General features: G+C 39.6%; 1 protein-coding gene across 8 annotated transcripts in view; it reads left to right on the top strand.

The window, feature by feature from the left end:
- The window catches only part of CPEB3 (cytoplasmic polyadenylation element binding protein 3), a 73,019-nt gene that overhangs the window by 16,748 nt on the left and 34,934 nt on the right, over nt 1-21,337 (top strand). For 4 of the 8 annotated variants that reach the window (XM_081006798.1, XM_081006799.1, XM_081006794.1 and 1 more), the window contains exon 3: nt 12,423-12,582. The exons of 2 other annotated variants lie outside the window; for them this stretch is intronic. In XM_081006798.1, the coding sequence (XP_080862924.1) occupies nt 12,423-12,582 (160 nt within the window). The remainder of the gene's footprint in view (nt 1-12,422; nt 12,583-21,337) is intronic. 2 more of the 8 variants (XM_081006797.1, XM_081006796.1) reach the window with 1 other exon arrangement.

The raw sequence follows: 21,337 nt of genomic DNA, 5'->3' as shown, positions 1-21,337 counted from the left end.
TTGTGTAGTGTCCTTCTAAGCCTTTTAAGTGGACACTTGTATCCCTGTTAGTATCTGTTGGATTTGAACTGATTTGGATATGTGTTGTAGTTTTACATTGTTTTTATATTTATATAATTATTCCAAAGTTGTTTTATATTGGTGCTCAGCAGTGACTTATGAGGATGTCACATGCCCTCCCTTTTTTGTTTCTTTTCATGGGAAACTGTACTTATGTCACCTAGGTTCTTCCATGAGAAGCATGCTCTTGGGTATGTTTGCATAAAAATTGGGGACAGAATGGTTCTTTGGAAAAAATGGGCTGAAGAGGGACTGTCTATCTTAGACTCGCTGGCGAGCCAAGATCACAAATCCCCGGGCATGATTGCCCCAGTGTAACACTCAAGACCTACAATTTATTCTTTCAGGGCATTGCTAGGCAAAACCAAATTAGATGCAACTGAGCTGAGGGGACAGAGGGACAGAGACATGGAATATCCCATGCTTGAAAGGCAATGGAAAATTGTATAAGGTTGTGCTCCATGGGCCAACCAAAACTTGTTTTATAGGCATGTTGGATTTACCACTGCCTTTTCCATAAGCATATACGTCACCTGTAAATGTGTGTTGGCACTGTGGAATATAATAGACAACACTGAAAAACACAGTCTTGTCCTGTCCTGTGATGGTGCTATTTTGGTCACAGGTTATCATTCTTTTTAATCTGCTCTTGGGAAAACCTCTAAAATTTTCAGATGCTGGTCTCATACTCAATTATATCCCAGCACTGTAGAATCTGACCAGGGGCAATGCAATTGGGTTCTTTGTCCCCTTTTGGTGGCCAAAAGTATTCTAAGGAATTCACCACAGCCACAATCATTCAGTGATCACAAGACTTGTCAACTCTTGCCTAGCTTGAAAAAGTGACCTTTGGCAGTAGTAACAGATACACAAGCACACATACATTTTGTCTTCATATATAGTACTATTTGAATCAGGTAGGGTTCATCAGCCTTTCTGGACCAGTGGACACATGTTTAATTTTGAGAGGGTGCTGTGGGTGCCAGTCACAAAATAGCTGCCATGGAAGTGTAGCATAACAATAAATTAGACAGTACAGTCCTGGCAAAGCTTTTCCCATAACTATATTTCCATACTCAAGCCATGACTGTACTGTCTAATTCATATATGAAGACCAAATGTCTGAGTGCCTGTGCACCTGCTCCTACCTGCCCAAGGCCACTTTGGTTAAAGGCACTAGAACCTGGTTTTTCTCCAATACCAACCCCTAAACCAAAGCCTAGACTGCCCCATTAATCACAGAGACGTACTTCTGTGTAGACAATTCACTGCACACTGAATTGTTACTAAGTGCCTGGTCTTTAGCTCCTGTGCAGCATGAGACATCCTAATATTCTTTGCAAAGTTTTCATATTTGCCTTGGGGGGGGGGGAGTTATTGAACATCCATCTACACTTAATTGTGTAGTATTATTTGCAGAAAATAACTTCTAGGGACCTCCTGATCTGAGATGCATTAACGGCAGGAAAGTTTCATCCTGGTTGCTAGTGAAAAAGGAAGGAGGGCAAGCTACAGAGATTCCAAGGACTAGAAAGTAAGACAGAAGCAGGAAAAATGCACTAAAGAGGAGGATAAAACAGCAGCTCTCTAGGACCCTGGGGATTCCTGTTGCCTGATGTCCAAACAATTATCAATCCCAGCTGTGACTTATTTGATTGGCTAAAAACAATGACAGATGGGAGCAGGCAGCCTGGGTCATTTCACAGAAGTCACTTAGAAAGGTAGTTGCATATTTTTCTTCATAACTTCCTTTCTAGGAGGGCTAGATATTTACTTCTCTTTAAAAAAAGAAAGAAAAGGGGGAGAAAGTAAAACTCCGCTGTGCCCTCCGCTGGGGCACTAATGATGGCCTTCACAAATAAGAGTGTAACTCTATGACATGGAGGGTATAAGTAGCATTTCAGCTGGAGACCATTCCCCACCCCTTGCCTCTTCTCTCCCCCGTTTTATAATTGTATGACAGTATATTTATGATTTTGCTTGGTTTGATTATTGCTACTGTTTCATCTTGTGTTCATTTGTATTTTTACAAAGTGAATACTAAAAAAAACTCCTATGCATTTAAAGAAGTGTGCAAGCTGTCATTGCTGGGAGAACAGCAGCAGAAATACTCAAGGGTGCTATTATTAGTTTGGTTTGTGGTCCTCTGTTCTGTTTGGACAGAATTTCTGAAGTATATTTGGTGGGTAAAAAGTGCTTTACAGTTCTCATCTTCTATTAGCTGATGAGATAGGTCAAGCTTCAGAAATGGTGACATGCCCAAGGCAACTGAGATTTGCAGTTGAGCGAAGACTTGAGCATGGGTCCTCCATAGGTCACTTGGCACTTGTCCACTTCACTGCAGGGTTAATTAAACTGGAAAATGAGTTTTTATATTGTTTGTGCCATTTGTGCCTATTGCACCAAAATTCAGTGTCACATTCTAGTGTGGGTAGGCCAGGGTTCTCTTATAATTTTGTTACAATAAAATATTTATTGTTCACATTTTCCTTTGCTCAACGACTGCAGGTTGCTATGTAATTCATTTACTTCTATTTAGCTGAAAATTGTCATAAAATTAAAAATATTATATACAGTTCAGGTGATTTTAAATTGCTCCTTTGCAAACTCTTTTTTTCTGGTTCCATGTTAAAATAAGGAATATCTGAAGCAGCTTTCAAATGTTTTTCAGAAGTCAAAATGCGTTTTAAAATTATGTGTGATGTGTGGAATTTCATCTAGACTCTTGCAGGTTCAAAAACAGCCAAAGGTAATATCTGAATACCAAAATCTGCATTGGATCTCTTCCATGCCCAGAGGCACAGTCACCTTCTTCTGTTTACCACTGAAATAAATAAAGATCTGTTGCAGCACAAAAGCTTCAGAAGCCATGCAGAAGATGAGCAATTGCTTATTCCTGGATCTGTTGATCAAAAACCTCATCTTTATGAAAGGCATGTGTGATAAGGAAATATATATATTGTCAGAGTTGCTTCCAGATCCTAGCTCACAGAGGATCACGCTAGCCAGCGATCATTAAATAAAAGTCTTTATTGAGTTACAGTTTCCATTCTCAAGCTGCTGCGTGCAACCCTACGTCTAATGGTTAGATCGGCGAAGCTCCATCTGAGTCTCCGCCCCTTGTACACCAACTTAATATCCTAGCCTTGCTCCACCTTTTCCGCCTGACTGTTCTTCTCTGGGTCCCTCTGCCCCCCGGGGTCTCTTCCTTCCGGGATTCCTCTGACGCTGACGCTGACCCCCCTGACTCTTCTCCCTCCTTTCGGCGGGCTTTAGGACCTGGCTCCCTTTCCGGGCTGCCTACTGCGCCACCTTCCTGTGCATTTGAACTTGGCGCGCGCGCCCAACCTTCCACCTTCCGTCTGACCGTTTCTTCGCTCCCCAATGGAGGTGTGGCCACTCCTGACTCGTGCCCTCCCCCCTGTTGTGAGCTGCCAGCGCTTGATCCCTGGCGCCCTTCCTCTTCCCTGCTCTCTGGCGGTGACGCTGGTCCCGATTTCCAACTGCTCCCCTCTGAGTCCCCTCTGGCTCTATCTTCCTGGGGTGTCCCCCTAGGCTCCCCCCTTGCCCTGGCCACTGGTGCTCCTTTCTGTGAATCTTCTGATTCACTGGAAAGACTCGGAGATCTCGGGTCGTCGTCATCACTCATCTTTTCTTCTGCCTCCTCCCCCTCGCTCTCTGTTTCCTCCCTTGCCCTTGCCTCTGCTCCTGAACCCCTGACATATATATATATATAGAGAGAGAGAGAGAGAGAGAGAGAGAGAGAGTTTTTCTCTTGTCACCTAAAAGTGTTTCAGTCACTGATTGGTTACTAACTTACAAGTAACAGAATGCAGTAGAATCTGGTTTGAGACCCTTCCTTTAAACACACTTCTTCATATTCCTGGAGGTGTATACCTTTCCTATAGGAGTCTCTAACTTGATCAAGTAGGATAAGCTACATCTGGGCATGTTGTTGACTTAAATGGGGAAATGGACATTGAAGATGAGGTTAAATCCATGTTTATGGAGCATAGTGTTCCTTTATGTACTGCATCCTCCAGATTGTGCAAAGTAGATGGACTAGGTCACATTACTTTGTAAAGAGTAGTTTGTATCATAAATGAAAACATTATAGGTCGGGGTAACCAATGCAGTGCCCTCCAAATGTTGGTTGTTTACAGTTCCAATCATCCTTGATCATTGACCATGCTGGCTGGTGCTGATGGAAGAGGGGAATCCAATAACATCTAGAAGGCACCATGTTGACTGTACCTAGGCTAGTTATTTAAACTGATCATACAGTGATAAAACTGAAGCTTTCAAAATGTGCTCTTTGATCCTAGTGCAATTTCTTGGGTGTGTGTGGGAAAGCATCATGGTTAACTGACATTGCAGATGTTCTGGTTGTACTTACTTAAACGCTTAAATCATACTGTTTCAGGATACAGACTTGTGTGTACTTGTAAAACGTTAGCAGATATATTGAGAGTAGATATATGTTTGAATTCAACACTTTTTAAAATTGTAGGTTATAACAATAATAGGAATAACCAGAAAAATATGTATTATTTTTCACTGCTTATGTTGATAAACTCTTATGTCCCTGTAGCTTTTGGGATTTCTCTTCTGGAGTATTTCCTGTAGTTTATTGGCTTGTAGGAGTTTTGGATGTTGCTACTAAAATAAGAATAGAATAAATTAACATTATGTTGAATCAGAAGGGTTAGAGGTCTTAAGATGTTCTGCTGCTTTGCCATCATCATAAAATATAAGTAAAATGTACAGCAAAGGTTTGCCCTGGTGTATGCTTTTGAATGGGGAAACTTCTCATAAGTAAAAACTTCTGATTCAGGATGATCCAAAATTTACTTCACTGGGACTGCATTTGAAGACTGATTCAGCTGAATCAAACTTCAAATTCTTAACCCTGTTAGTTTTAGGACTGTAATATCCTCATTATATTGCTGGTTGTCCTGTGGCATTGGAGGTGATTTCAGCTAAGTTCTACATCTAGTTGACACGAAAGACTTCATGCAACTGAGCTGCTGCAGAAGAAAGTGGCTTCTTTGCTCACAACTTCATCATTACATGATGACACTTTCTTTTGTAGCTCTGGCTTGAACTGTGATTTTTCTATAAATTGCTTAAACACAATGAGAAGATGGATGCTCACATAATGAGTATTTTCCCACCATGAAAGAAAGGAAAAGCAGGCACAAAGCCCTAAACTTTCTTACCTCCTCAGGCTATCCTTAGAGCTCTTCACCTGTTACAATATGGGATGATATTGGAATACTAAGTGGGTGGGCTTCAAAGAGGGTGACAACTCAGAGTTCTGCAGTGTGCATGAAATAACAATAATGTTCACATTATTAGGCCCCAGGTCAAAGTTAATAAGAGGTGATGGGAGCAGATCCACAACTGTATAGGGAAAGGTTAGTGTGTTTGATTGAAAGAGCAAAATGGGTGTGTGGATGTTAAATAGAACACCCCAACTTGCATTTCCACATCCCCCCGCCCACGCGTAACTTTTCTGTTGGCTGTACTCTGAAACCAAAAGTGAGACCAGCTGAGAGACAGTGGTTGGGGAGGACAACAGAGAGTTCAATGGCTGGCAGTGGTAGGTATTTGCAGTTTTCACCTGTATGCCACTTTTGCTCTTTAAATTGCTCCCAACTCCTGCTTTCTACATATATTGTTAAAACTTTGCCCATGAAGCCTACTTAACATTGAGTCTTCCGAGTATTGAGAATCAACAAAACAATTATGAAATAAATGAGTTTGGTCAGGGCAACTGAGCAAAATCATTTGCTTGCTGAGTAAAATTCCAGAAGCAGAACATTTCCAGAAGTGAGATACTGTAGTATATGTTTCTATAGATTTCCCCACCACCACCACCACCACCAATGAGTTGGAAAATAAATGTACCGTATGTTGGGAGACAGCCATGAATATTCATAATTTGAGGACAACATATTGTTGAGCTTGCATAATTAAAGTCTGTAAAATATCGATATGAGGTCACCCAGACAGGCTGTGAATGATCACTTGAAGCCTCATCAGGGTCAGTCTACAATATTTTAAGCTCATACCAGTGGCTTTGTGGTGGCCAAAACCTATTTGGCTTGTAATTCATGTTCTTGTTAATCACCACCACCACCCTGCTTATTTTTATTCATTTTAAGACATTGTGGCATCATATTTTGGCAAAGGGCCACTCACGTGACTCATTAATGTGCTGCTGCATGCCAGAAACTTGCTACATTGGCTTGGATTGTGACCTAGTTGTATGATTTGTGACGTGTGCCTAAACTGTTGTAGTAGCATTTCTTTGCTAACAAAATGGGTCACAGCTTCGCCAGCATTAAAGATCTGTTATTTTTAAGCCAAGCTATTTTATAGTCCAGGAATCTACAGATTCAAATAACATTTCTCCTTCCTTGTCTTTTGAGCTTTTTAAACTGATGGCCAACTTTGGTATGACTTGTTCTTAAATTTTTGAATATAGAAGTGAATTTTACCAGTTTTAGTCAATAGAAGTAGTCATTGGCTTTTTAAAATAGATTCATAAAGCAGAATGCGTGAGCAGATTTTTATCTGAAGCTTGGTGCTAAACAAAATTTAACTGTAACCTAAATGCCACAAGTTCTCAGTCGATCGTAAAAATGTCTGCAGATAATTTGCTGGAGTGCAGTCATAAAAGTAAGAATAATGACTTCCACTTTCTCCTTTGACAAAAAAGGAAAGTACTCTGTAATATCTTTTTAATCTCCTGCAGAAATAAGTGGTGTTCATTTTTGAACTGCTGGGTTAGGTGAGCTAGGTTAACTGTAGGTTTCTGTGTGGCGGTATACCTCTTAATCATGGAATGGAAAAGCATAGGTTTTTCAAAATTGTTCAGCAAGCATATTATGAAACTGTATTTGAAATATTGTAAACATTAACTAGAATGAAGTGCTTGAAAGATCAGTTACAAAAACCTGCAAGCCATGGCTCCTACAGAAAGTAAGAAGACCAAGGAGTGTGTGTATAAACAAAGTCACTTTGCTCCTAGGCTCTAACCAGTCCTCCTGATTCCTAGGCCTCTGACAACACTGTCCTCTTCCTGTTTCTGAGCTCTGTTGAAGGGGAAGCCCGCTGCTGAGATAAGCATTATTAAAGTTTGCTAATGGTGGATATTTCACCCCCTCTCTTCTATCTAAGTTGCCAGGTGAATAAAACATTGAAATTGACTGCTAGGCTAGGTCATACACAGCACAGATACACTAATAGAGCTTGAAGAATAACTGCTAATGGCTTGGGGATCAAAGAAACAGATTGACAAAAGAAAACATTTATTTACAATGTATAATTTACTTCCACAAATTGGGTTATACTGAGCTGTACAGATTGAAATCTCAAGTTGCTAGATCTTGATGAGGATTTGTCTTTTACTTCCAGTCCCTTAAAATATCACTGTCACCAACAGGAGGTTGGAGAAATAGTCAAATGTTCCTGTGCATTCTTATATGAATGTGTGAACTATTCCTTGCCCTTGGGTTGCTGCTGATAGCAAATTTTTCTCATTTGATTATGGGGCAAAAGTTTCCAATTCCTGGAAACTTCCTCTGGGCTAAAACAATTATAACACAGAAGGGTTTTTGTTGTTATTTTCTTACTGTGTACAGCAACATAATAATGAAGTGTGGTCACATAGCAGAAAATCCTCCTGCATTTGCTGGATTGCTTTTTAAAAGCAATTAAAAAAAATGATTCTACTGAAAATTACAAATAATCAAGTAAAATTCTGTATTTCACTCACTCATCGGTGAAGAAAGAAAGAGAAGGTATAAATGTTAATTTTCTCCTTATCTGACTCCAAGATTTTATAAAGGGTAGGCTAATATACAATGGCTATACTGAAGACATTATTCTTTTAGGCCTTGTTGAAGAAACTTGGGGCTTGTGTGTCCTTAGTCCATGGGTGGGCAGAAAGTAGATCAGATGTAGTAGTAGGTATCTGGGCCATTTGCAATACACCTCCAAGAGTTTCAGAGCCCAATTGTAGCAGCAACAAAATAATTTTTTATTAAAATAACATTTAACACCTAAATTAGGCTTCTGAAATGAATACATCTCGGGGTAGCCAAGAGTGAACTTTTGTGTTGGAGGAGTGTGTGCTCTGTTCACTTCTGCTGCTTGTAGATCTTGGGTTATAGCAAAAGACAAAGTAAGTCTGACAAGCCTGAAATCTGCTCACCCCTGCCCTAGTCACCCTAGCATCATGGGCTTTTGGTGACTCAGTGTAGATGCATTTTCTCTCTCTTTTTAGTATACTGCATTTTCAGGAGTTTCAGGAATATATGTGTCCTCAGGAAGCACATCCTGGTGTGTGTGTGTGTGTGTGTGTGTGTGTGTGTCAGTGTCAGCAAAGGATCTATCCCTACTGCCTTGCTTCCACCTACTTATGTTTCTAATAAATACTGTGATCATAGTCTACATGTCTCCAGTCAATTAGTAATTGGAATGCTAGTAGCATAGGTAGTTAGAAATTGGGAATCTTCAAGTTGTTATCCTAAGTGAGGTCTATTGAAACTAACTTGCCATTTAGTTGCGTTAAACTAACTCCAGAGCATAGACAATACAAACCACAAATTAGTTAAAATAACAATAAGACTGTTTTCTCAGATACCTTCAGGGTGAATTATATTTTATTACAAAGCAATTAGGCAAATTCATGGAGGACACTGTTAACCACAGTACTGTAGTTCAGTGCGGATGCACTATGCCTCAAAGAACTGGATGCTGACGGAAACAGAGGAGGAACATAACTTTCTTGCCTTGTTTCCAAGTGCCTAGACATCTGGTAGACTATATACAAAATATTAGATTTAGATTACTGTACTTTAGTCTGATTGTGCAAGACAATTTGTACAAAAAAATAATAATAATTGTACATTCTTAGCATGATGTTTGATTGTTGAATATAGTATTCCCTCCCCCCGCCACTTAATCTTCAAAAAGCCCTTAATTGCTTACTGGTTGAGCAGTGTTGCTTGGGCCCCATAGAACATTTGTATTTAAGTCAGGTTGACAGGAGGCTTTCTGAGCATTTGACTTAATGCTTGAAGGTGCATCAGCTCCTATACCACCCTACTCCTATATATATATATATATATATATATATATATATATATATATAAAATGACTAGGGGATGATCAGAAGGAACAGAGTAGCTGTTGGCAGATGGCTCCAACGCAGAGTTGACAGTTCCAGTGGGCTGCCCATCTGGCAGCAAGTGACAAATAGAGTACTTCTCCTGCCAGGAAATCATGGGGATGGATTACAAGCCTCTCCATTTTGTGCCAGATAATGACTTTCTGAGCATACTTTCTTGCATGAGGAAACGCCCACCAAAACCTTCCAGTCTTCATTGGAGCCCTCTGCCCGTTGCCACATCTTCCCCCTTCCCCCAAGTGAATGTTTTGTTCTGGATGTGTGTGTGACGGAGATAATCGCTGATGGTGTGTTGACGTGGAAGCATAAATGAGACAGAAATCTGTTTGAAATGAGCTATGCCTGCCTTTTATCTGCTTGTAACAGGCCAAACATGGGTGTTAATAAAGTTGAGCCCTCTGGCACTGCATGTTTGCCATGTTCTGGTGTTTATTATTATCCAGGGGTTTAAGGAAATCAAAATGGTTGGGTCACTTATCTTTCATTTTTAAAGAGACTCCTGATGATTAATGTTATTATTGGATGTTACATTTCTTTGTGAAGTTCCGGAAGTATTAGTAGGCAGGAAAGCAGCATAATATGAATAAAGCCATTACCTTGAATGAGAAATTTCTGAAGATATGAGTATTGTTTAAAATTATTTAAACTTTATCACTTGTATATTCATGTATTTTATCCCTTGAAAAGCAACTGAAAGGATAATATCCTTGAGGAAAGGTGTTGGGTGTGACTCTGAAATAGTGTCAATTCCTCTGCCTACCCTTCAATTGCTCTATCCAACATCCCACTCTGGGATAATAATGAACTTGGGTGGTGAGTGCTGAAAGAAATTGAGCTAGAATGGGGCTTTCAGAAACAAGGGGAACATAGCAGCATGTTCAGGGAAATCTCAAAGCCCAGTAGAATGGGAGGAATAAATCTGAAACAACCTGGATTGAGCCTGTACAGTAGCTAAACAATGAGAAGGAAAAGAATGGAATGGTCTGTTGGAGGCAGGTATGGCTAGCTGATGGAACTCTGAACTGGAGCACTCCAGTTAGAAGGTAAAGATACAGCACAACTTATAGTTGAAGGTCCTACTTGTAGGGTCCTACTTGTATGGACATAAAAGTGACCTACTTCATAGGTGTCAGCAAATTGCTGAGAATTTATGCAAAGCAGTTTGAGTACAATGGTTAATATTGTTCTTCAGTGGGTAGATTGTGTACAAATTCCCATTAAACTGTGAATCTTTTTTGGTGATACTGGAACAGACACACATAATGAGCTTATCTTACTTGAATGTTTGGAAGTAATGGAATCACCCCACATTACCCTTCTGATCATTATCATAACTGTTAATTAATGCACTTGCAGAAGAGAGGAAACGTGCCATATTTTTATTGAAAAAACTTAGAATATTTTCCAAGCAAATTTTCTGAGGCACTGAAATTACTGCACCCTCCTCTCCCTCTGTGTCAAGTCCTTGTGTGCCCAGGTGTACTGTCTCTGGATCATGCATGTGAACAAGGCCAACTTTTAGTTCTGCTGCCCACTCATGGGTTTTCTCTCTCCAGTGGTGTAATGCAATCAATTGTCACATTTTGACTTTGCCAGGGACACTTTATCTGAGACGACATATTTTGCTGCTCCACTCAGTCAGGAGGGCTAGGTTACTACCAGCTTGAACACAATTGGAAGTCAATTAAAGTAGATCTGTGTTTAGGGTTATTGTGCGAATTAGGTTGTCATCTAATATTTTTTTTCTTACAGGTTGGTCTGGGTATATATGGGCTACACCTCCCAAATTTCTTTCTGGTAAAAACATAATTTAAAATATCAGTATAGAAGCTTCCATAGGAAAGAGACAGTATTTGTTGTCATCAGCTTAATTTTAAATGGTCTTCAAAAAAAGAGTATAAAAAGGCTCTTGGATATGGATTAATAATTGATTCTTTGTGCAATGCTTGCTAACACTAAAATAAAAAATAAAAAATCAGCTGAAGCTGGCAAGGATTTTAGAGAGGCCACTGTGTGCTGCTTAGTCTTCTGTTGTGCTTCACTGCTTTTATCTGTTCTCAGGTTGTTTGCACAATCTTGCTGTGCCCAAGGGTTTTGTGTCAGAATAATTGCCTTATTTTTGCAAGCAGGCAACGCGAAGCTTCTTATTGGGTGCAAATGGTAAAATTTTCAGGGAACACTGTTTCTGAGTGAGGCTGATTTCCCCCTCACCCTGGCTACCCTATCTCTTAGTTTTGCATATTAAGATACCAGGAAATGTAAAAATCCACCTTGTACTGATACATTATTTACCTTCTAGCAAGCTTAATGTGAACAGCAATGGGATTAAAACAAAATTAAGGGAATTTTAGCTTTGAATCTCAAGAACTACAATGTTCCAGTCACAGAACAGACCCTTTCTATCTACTCCTGCCTTCTGCAGCCTACTTTGCCCCACCCCCAAGCTGCGCTTGAGTGTCAGAGCGGCATCTGGAATAGGATTTTTATTTATTTGCACATTTGATGAGGCTTGGGGGAGGAATAACAGGCAAGGCACGTCAGCAGAAATCCAAGAGCTTGCATAAACTCATATGATCATAGAATTTGCTTTATTCTAGATCTAGGGTGTGTAAAATAGATTTATTTATTTATTTAGTGCAAATTATGCTTCACATAATTTGGATGCCAATTTCTTAATCTCTCTAAATAAACTGAAATAATTACAGTACATCTTGTTAGTTCTTGGTCTTTGTGGCTTAATGTCTTTATTTCTCAATCTGTGGGGGAAATGGAAGGGATATGTGGAAATCGTTGTCTTAGATGTGGATTTGGTTCCTTCCAAATAATGTTGCAATAGAAGAGGAACATTCATTATAGTTTTATTCCAGCATTGATTCTGACATTCTGAGACCTTTCTGGTTACTCACTTCAATAAGCTGTCAAGTTAAAACTGTGTCCTTTTTTGCAACATTCACACTTGCCATGATCAGTTGCATTTATAGAAAAGAGGATCTTTCTCTTTACATGTTCTGCACTCAAAATGTTCTGAAGGGCTTACCATATTGAGCTTTGCATATTTTGCTAATTTTACAATAAATTTGTGGTGAGTGGCAAAAGTGTTAAGTGTTTGCATTATTTAGTGATGACATTGTAACGGTCCTCTTATTTTTTGTTTTTTTCCTAGGACCGGAATCGGCCCTATGATACTTTTAACTTGCACTCTTTGGAAAATTCATTAATGGATATGATAAGGACTGATCATGAGCCTCTTAAAGGTAAACACTACCCTCCCAGTGGCCCACCAATGAGTTTCGCTGATATAATGTGGAGGAATCATTTTACAGGTTAGGAATATTCATATGTTCATACTCACTTTAAAAGAAAACAGCTTTTTTGCTGCAATAACATTTGTTATACTTTTTGCTAGTAACAAATTGTTAATATGTTTTATGCTACTCTTTGACTTAAAAATCTCAGTTAGCTAATTAAGCATATAGTGTGGTTAATGATGCAACTGGATGCTAAATAATCATGATTTCTTTAGAGGACTTTTTTTCTTTTACAAAAAGATCTTAGGCTTTCAGCTTCTAATTTTTAAATCAATGAAACCTGCGAAACTGATAATCCAGTTATTCTGTTATGAAATGGGTTGCTAATATTTTCAAGTGGTTGTTTAAATATCTACCCATAATTATCATGTTTCCAATGTGGATACAAATCTCAAATGGTTTGGAATTAGGGGAAAGAAAGATTACATTTTAAAAAATCACTTCTTTGGTTGCGATAATGAAATATTGATATCTCTTCAGCTGAGAAGACCAGGCTGTTCTTTCAGCTCCAGTGATAAAGATTAAACTACTCCTAGCACTCATAATAAATTATGTGAGTGAGTGGTTTGGGCAGCTTTTAGTTTAATAATTCATACTAATGTCTACTTCAACATCAGTCTCGCCAGTCTTTAGCTAAATGTGCCATATAGCTTTTAGGAATTACTTAACAGAGAGCAATGGATTTTGTTGAAAAAATATTATCACAGATATTTAGTGCACAAATTTTGAGCAATATCTAATTGCTTATCAAACTTTGGAGATCAATCAGTTAGTCTTGAGCATGGGACAGAATGTCTGGGATCTAGACTGATCTTGTATTTAACTGTCCAGATGGAGCAGAAAATGAATTTGCATTCATTCCAAGCTCCATGGGACACCTAGGATATATTGGAGGTCAAAATCATCAATTCAGGTTGGTTGTAGGAAGGCTGAAGACTGGGCAAGTGAATATGGGAACTGGTACTCAGAACAGTGAAGCGTTTTCATCTTTCAGCCTTTTAATTCCAGTGAAGTTCAGAATGCAAGCCTCAAGTAAAGATCCTGTTAAAAGGATTCACTGCATTGGAATTACTTGTTCAGCTGAAGTGAACTATTCCTGCAATGCCATTTTGACCAAATGTTTTATTTACACTTGCTTCCCACAATATTTGCTGTTTTACTTCACAATGATATGCCATGAATTTCTCCCTAAACCTAGTAATTTTACTTGCAAAATATCATAGAACTGAATTCATAGAATTGAATGCATAAACTTGGTTGAAAACATTTACTGTATTTCTGTGATGTCACATAACTCAAGTATAGTTTTAGGACATGCCAACATAATGACATTAAACAATATTGTGCCAATGCAGTGTGTATCGGTGGCTAGGATATGGTGGTATTTGCTAATCAGTGGGCTCTAAAATCACAAGGAGCACACTCTATGTTATTAAGTTAGTGTGGTAGCTCAGCTACCTGCTTCTTCAGGTGGTATATAACACCATCCAAAGAAGGCAACTGTCCAATTATCTGGCCTCAGGAAGTGCTCATCTACAGTGCCTTCACCTTGCCAGGATTCAGACTGGTTATTTTTCTTCCTCCAGCCCACCACTGAATCCAGGCACTGGTCTGGGCTTGTATGTCCTTTTCTGATTCAGATAGCTTTAGTGCCCCTTGATATTTACTAACTAACCTAATTAAAAACATTGCTGTGGGGAAATGGCAGCCTGAGTCAGCAGACTAGTTAGACTGTGATCAAGCTTCCATGACATTATTTGGGAATCCAAGTGTAAGTTGTGTTTGAATGCCACCCCCCCCCCCCAAATCTTTGACTGATAGGTTTGGAAGGCCAAGTTTGAGGAACTTTCAGTTGCATGTGTTGGCCTCAGATTGGATAATTATGATGCTGGAAAGATGTAGCTTTAACCTTCTCTTTGTTATCTTACAAACCAGCCACCCAAATGGCACCACATGAGCCTGTTTTCTTTCTATTTAACATTATGTGCTTTCTGTATGTTTCTAAAAACAATTGGCTAGCTTTCTTCTTTTTTTGCGGGAATAACTGGGGGCTGGTTTCTTACAGAAGAAAACTACATATATCTGAGCTTAATGGGAACTTAGACCTTTACAGCACACCTGTGCCTCTGAAATGCTCCCCCACAAAAAAACATTCCTGCACATAGACAGCAAGTGTGCCAAGAAAAAGACCCCTGGAAATGGTTTCCCGTGGACACAGACATACATAAGAAAGATTTGAGTATTGTACTCGACCTCCTATCAGCCCCAGCCAGCATGACCAGTGATGATGGGTGTTGCAGTCCAGCAACATATAGAAGACCACAGGTTTCCCATTCCTGCTTTTGTCTCTGGTGCAGTATGGCCTAGGTGCTGCTGTGTTATAACAAACTTCATAACAAACAGCCCTCCTACGTATCTTGTAAAGGCAGTACTAGAAAAAGTAACATCAGAATTAACCTAAATACTCAGTCTGAAGTTGCAGTACACTTATTTGTCCTTGAATAAAACCATGTGACCTGTCTCTGCAGGGGTAACATGAGATGTATTCTATGTCTCAAGGACTGATTTACTTCGCATATATGTGTGCCAGATGCGTGAGGCAGCTTTTAATGGGCTGTTATGATGTCAAACTCAGTAGATATTTGTACATACAGTGTTCCAGTACTCCCTATTAGGCATAAAAATGCAAATGCATGTTTGAAGAAACATGGAAAGTTGATAAAAACCTGTGCATATACATTCTAGTCTCCATCCTTTTCTAAAGGGGTGTCTTTTAGCTTGGGAGTCTTTCACAGAGACTAGTTGCAGAAAGGCAAGAAAAAGTGCAGTGTAGGCTTGTGAATTGGAGGACTAGTTTTGGTAGAAAGGTGGGATAAAAATAATTTGAATAATAAAGCTGGCTTTAGTATTGGTCTACCAACTGGACCTTAAACAAGTATCTGAGATGTTTTGGAATTTTTATAGCAAATGTATCAAACTATGATGAAATAAGAGGCATTTGGGGAAAGTCTGTAGCAGTCTGTGCAGTAAAAATATGCTGGTCTTTCTGCTACAATAAACTATTGTGTTTGAAAATAGACGATATGAATGTGTGCTAGCCAGTTCAGTTGTCCTTCTGCCAGATAAATGAATCTTGGAAGGTCTGCTTCATAGCCATTAAGTCTTTTCAGATAAAATGTCAGCTTGCCACTGGGCACTGTGAAAAGCTCTCAACACCTATTATTTTATGAAGTGTCCTCCTGACTTGACTTCTGGTTCTATTCTTTATACAATTGTGCCTGAGTATAGCACTGATCTTGCTGAGCCTGTTGCCTTCTCTGGAACACAATTCCCACTAGTCAAGTTTACATACTGAGACAGAATCTTTGCTGCAACTTATGTTAAATGAATTGCCCATGTCTCTTAACTGTTGTGTTAAAGACCTAGAAGTCATAGGAAGCAGCTTTGTATGATAACATATATCACCATATAGAAGCTTTTATTCTTCTGGAACTAAAGGTCTTTTCCAGCTGCTTGGCAAACCTAATTCAAGCACCATATATGTCTTAATAATCCCAAAGGCCAGAGAAGAGCAATTAAGGTCTTATCCTAAGCTGACCAGTTATGACATAGTTAGTTTAGACAGTAACAATTCAGTATTTACTATTGTTTTTAACATAATAATTATAATTATAATTATAATTATTTATTAGAAAAGACTTGATCATCATCGTTGGCCACCTGCTGATGGAAGCATGTGGACCACTGGTTCCATATCTGAATCTGCATTTGTGAAGTGGGGTGGGGGAACTGAGTATCATGTCCTTGATGTGTATGCTTTGTTACTTAGTCCAGTGGGCACATTATAAATTGACCTTTGCTCTGAACAGATGCAATTGTCTACCAGCAAATCACTATTGTTAAACTGTGGCATATAGGTTTTCTAATAAATTATAGAGTCGTAAAATGTATGTTTTTTAAAAAGTCTGGTGATGTTTATTTTTATTTTCGCTGAGTCATGTACCGTATTTTTCGCTCCATAAGACACACCTCCCCCCCAAAAAGTAAGGGGAAATGTGTGTGTGTGTTATGGAGCGAATGCAGGTGGGAGGCTCTTGCTGGAGCCGTGCGCTCTTTAAAGAGCTGCGCCTAGCATGTGTGCGGCTCTTGTGGGCTTGCTCTGCTGGCTTCTCAGCGAAGTGGGAGGAGGGACGGAAGGGGCTCCATGTAACGGCTCCCTTTCATCCCTCATCCCACTTTGCTGGGAAGCCAGCAGAAGAAGAGGCACTGCGCAGCTATAACTCTTGCTCTGCTGGCTTCAGCGAGAGCTGCGCAGCAGGAGAAGGGACGGAAGGGTTTAAAGCAAGAAAAGCGAGAGCCGTTTACATGCTCTGCGCAGAATATATTTTTTCTTGCTTCTCCCCTCTAAAAACTAGGTGCATCTTATAGTCAGGTGCATCTTATGGAGCGAAAAATACGGTAGTTGTTTTGCTCAGCAATATTGACACTGCTGGTGATTCTTGTTTATTGTAGTTCTCTGCATTATTGAGAACCAGGCAGCTGAAGGGCATCGTGATAAAGATAATGTTAAGGGAATGAAATTCAGTATTCCTGTAGGAATGCACGAGTTCTCTAACCCAAATCCAGTCAGCTGAGGTCACGTGGCTGGAATTACACAGTTGGCTGCTAACTCTTTTTGGCTCAGTACCGCTGGGACTGCCTGCTAAAAAGCAAAAACTAAAGAGGGCATTGTGTGCTGCAACATAATGTTTACATAAAGTGTGTTTGAAGTCTCTCTGTTTAGAATATTTCATTTATGAAGAAGAATGACCTCTTAGAACTTTAGAATATTTTGGGGGGTTTTTCAGGTACTGTGAGCCAAATACAAGTTCTGAGGCAGTCAAAGTTGGTTGTTTTACCTTCCCTATCTATGGGGAATCTGAAGTCCAATATAATATTGTACACCTTTTAAAACCAGTTTGCATACCTTATTTAAGCCATTTTAAAAGTTTTCTATTTAAATATACTGTAAATATACTTAAATTCCACATAGATTCCTTTAAAATATAAGTAGTAATATTTAAATTATAATATATATAGAAGTATTACTGGTCAACATAGCAATTTATTTTCCAAAACCTTGAGTTTTTCAAGGCTGTATCCTTCATGCTGATGGCAGAAGTTTAGAACTATCTTGTTGATAAAATTTCAGATGCAGTACTTCTACCATAGATTTAATCAGAATATATATTTTTAATCTGGTAGGCAATGTATGTGTAACTCATTCGTGCTAATATCTAAACTTGACATTTTTTAGGAGTAGGTGGACAGGTACATGTTGTTATTTTCTTTTATTTTTGAAGAATTTGCACTCTTTCAATCTGCTTTCTCTCATGTTGTTAAGCACAACAGCTATTTTCCTACCATTGTACACTGGCATGAATTATTTTCCTCCTGTGCTTTAAGCTGCTTGAAGCCTTCAAGTAAAGTAGAAGTGGGATTTGACCCATCTTACCATTACTACCTATGTTCTCTTAAAGTTAAACATAATGAGAAACTTGATGCACATGAAATTGTTCACTCTTACCTTAGTGCCTCTGGGGTGGAGAACTATGGTCCGACTTACAATGCTAATACTGCAGTTTCTCTTGAGCCATGCTTATACTGAATCATAGTTTTCACCATAGGAAGTTTTGCTATCTGAACAACACCTTTGTCAAAGAAAAAATAGAATATGTGCTCTATAGTAGAGGACATCAGCTAATACAGATACTATAATCATTTTCAAAAATCCAATTTTGTTCCCTAGTAGTTCTTGAAATAAACCTAATGATTTAAGTAGGGCTACTGAGAATAATAAAATGTTCAAATCTTAAACTGGCAAAAAAAAGTTCTGGTCTCTACTGGATACAAATGGCTGCTTATAACTCGGCACTTCGTTTTGGCATTTTCTAATGGATCTTCCTCCTCTACCTTTTCTCATCACTTCCCTTTTTTAATCTTTTTTAAGCTTGTAAGCATGACGGCAGGGCTTGTGTCTCATTTTGCCAACAGATGTGAGCCTCTTTGGCAGGCCTTTGTCCGAAATGTGGGAAATAAATGATTCAGACTTGTTGCAATTAAGCACGTGCCTTGTGGTGAATTAAAGTTGCCCCAAGTAACTGCATGCAGGCCCAGCACTGAGGGAGAATACAGGCGCTGTTGGCACAGCTCTCTGCTATGCTTTCTTGGTCAGGAAAATCCTGTCCCCACACCACCTCCCAGTGGCGAAGCTGCATGCTCCAGCACTGGGGGCGGAAAGCAGGTGGGGGCGTGTCCCGGGGGCGTAGCATGCCACCCATGGGGGTGTGGTGTGCGTCCCGGGGGCACACAGTGCGTGCCTGTGGGGGTGTGGCGCCTGGCACGGTGGGGGTGTGTGCAGCGGGCGTCCAGGACACAGCCACGATGGTACCCCCCCCCGATGGTGCTGGGGGTGGTGCGCTCCCCCCTTTCCTCCACCAGTGCCTCCTCCCTGGCCAGAAAAATAGGGAGACCAAAGCCAGAGAAGTTGAATGAGGGGAAGAGTAAGTGTTATTGACCCAGTCAGGGTTGGCAATAACTGCCCTGTCATGATTTGCAAGCTGAATACCGTACATGATGCAAACATTTCAACTGGTATACTTAAAGTTACTTTGTCCTTAACCACTTTGAACTTGAAACTGAAAATATCAACCAAAAAACACAGCTGTATTTGTATTAGTTTCAGTCAGACATTATTACTACTGTAGTCTTCTCCCTAAAAGCTAAGATTCTTGGTTACAGCTAAACTAAAACACAGAATGCTGACTAATATTATATGTTATTGAGATATTTTTGAAACAGCAGTAATTACTAATTCTATTGCTGATCAACTTCTCAAACAAAAATTAATGCGAAGTATTTCAGTTTTAAGCTATTCACTCAAGGAGCTGAAGACCGAAACTATCATGTGTACTTTCCTATTTAGAGCTCTTAGTATTGTAAGAACAAGTATGCGTGGCTGCTCATACAATTTGACATTTTTGCTTTTCTGGGAAGGTAGTTGTCAAGAGAAACTTAAAAATAGAAGGCAAAGGGCAGGTGACAAAATGTCACACAGGCAGCACCTGGCAGAGTGACTGAATGAACACATACACACACCCCAGATGTCACACTCTTGATTCTATTTTTATATCTGGTTGAATAGCACAATTCCAGCCTCAGCAAAGGAAAGGAGGAGAGAGATTAAATATGCATTGAGAGCCATAATTCATAGCATGCTCATTTATTCACTCATATCTAACCATAAAACAATTTAAATGGTTGGGTAACCTTTTATTGCAGTCATTATGCTGATAACTATTTTGGCAGACATTTGTGTGCCATATGGGATTCTTCTGCAGACATAGCTAGAGATTAGATTGGATTCACATGCTGTTTCTTGCTTGGGTAGTGTGCATGCCTCCCTTCAGGGAATGGGTGATTGCATATTGGGTATAGGGCTACCCTACTATATCACAGTGAGAAGTCAATATATAACTTGCTTGTTATTCTTGGAAATGGATATCCCATGAATGAATATGAAACAACGTGGGTAGCAAATTCCAGTGAAGGTGCCTTTTTTCTCCTTCCAATGTCAAGTGAGGCTTCTATTAAGATTTTTTAAACTGCCCTGCATTGACTTGAGTTCCTGAAGAAGCTATTTAAGAGCTTGCTATAACACTTTGCTATAACAGAATGACTGGGCTGATGAAAAGTGCAAGATCTAAGCCTTTATCTATGTCTTAACCTTTATATTGTACTTGTCTGTTATTTGAGTTTATATTCCAGAGTTTATGTAACTCTGTGTCAACAGCTTGCTATTTATTTTGGTGGATTGAGTTAAAAACAACAACACTAAGATTGAACTAGCTAGAATTCATTTAGGATCTCAACTGCTATTTTGGGGGTGGCAGTTTATAATTAAAACCAGTTGATATATAGCCCTCTATGGTACATACAGCAGCGTGACCATACCCAAGCACAGTCTCCTGAATATGTTAACCATATTCTTATTATCTCGTTTTCTGGTTCTGGCACGCTACTGTTGTCACCGTGGGTGGTAACCAGAAATTATTTCACAGGCTGGCTTGATCAGGTCAGCCTTTCAAATAAGTTCACAAGAAGTTACAAATGTGTAGTCCTCTTAAGGTGTATTAATTGTGGGGGTTTGGAGCAATAGCAAGCATTTATGTAGCACTTTAAGAGTCTTCAGAACACTTCACATACGTGATCTTGCTACATGCACCCAATAAGGTAGGCTAATATCATCCTCATTTTGTAGAGGAAATTTTCAGATTGAGGGAAGATGGTTTGGCTTGCCTAATAATAATAATTATTTATTATTTATACCCCTCCCATCTGGCTGGGTTTCACCAGCCACTCTGGGCGGCTTCCAACAAAGTATTAAAATACAGTGGTCTGTTACACATTAAAAGCTTCCCTAAACAGGGCTGCCTTCAGATGTCTTCTAAAAGTCTGGTATGTAGTTGTTCTTCTCTTTGACATCTGGTGGGAGGGCTTTCCACAGGGTGGGTGCCACTACCGAGAAGGCCCTCTGCCTGGTTCCCTGTAACTTGACTTCTTGCAATGAGGGAAGCGCCAGAAGGCCCTCAGCTCTGGACCTCAGTGTCCGGGCAGAATGATGGGGGTGGAGATGCTCCTTTAGGTATACTGGACCGAGGCCGTTTAGGGCTTTAAAGGTCAGCACCAACACTTTGAACTGTGCTCGGAAACATACTGGGAGCCAATGTAG

This window comes from Podarcis pityusensis (genome assembly GCF_964106645.2).
Source record: "Podarcis pityusensis genome assembly, chromosome: 5".
NCBI classification, from domain to species: domain Eukaryota; kingdom Metazoa; phylum Chordata; class Lepidosauria; order Squamata; family Lacertidae; genus Podarcis; species Podarcis pityusensis.
This window is presented reverse-complemented; position numbering and strand designations above follow the sequence as displayed.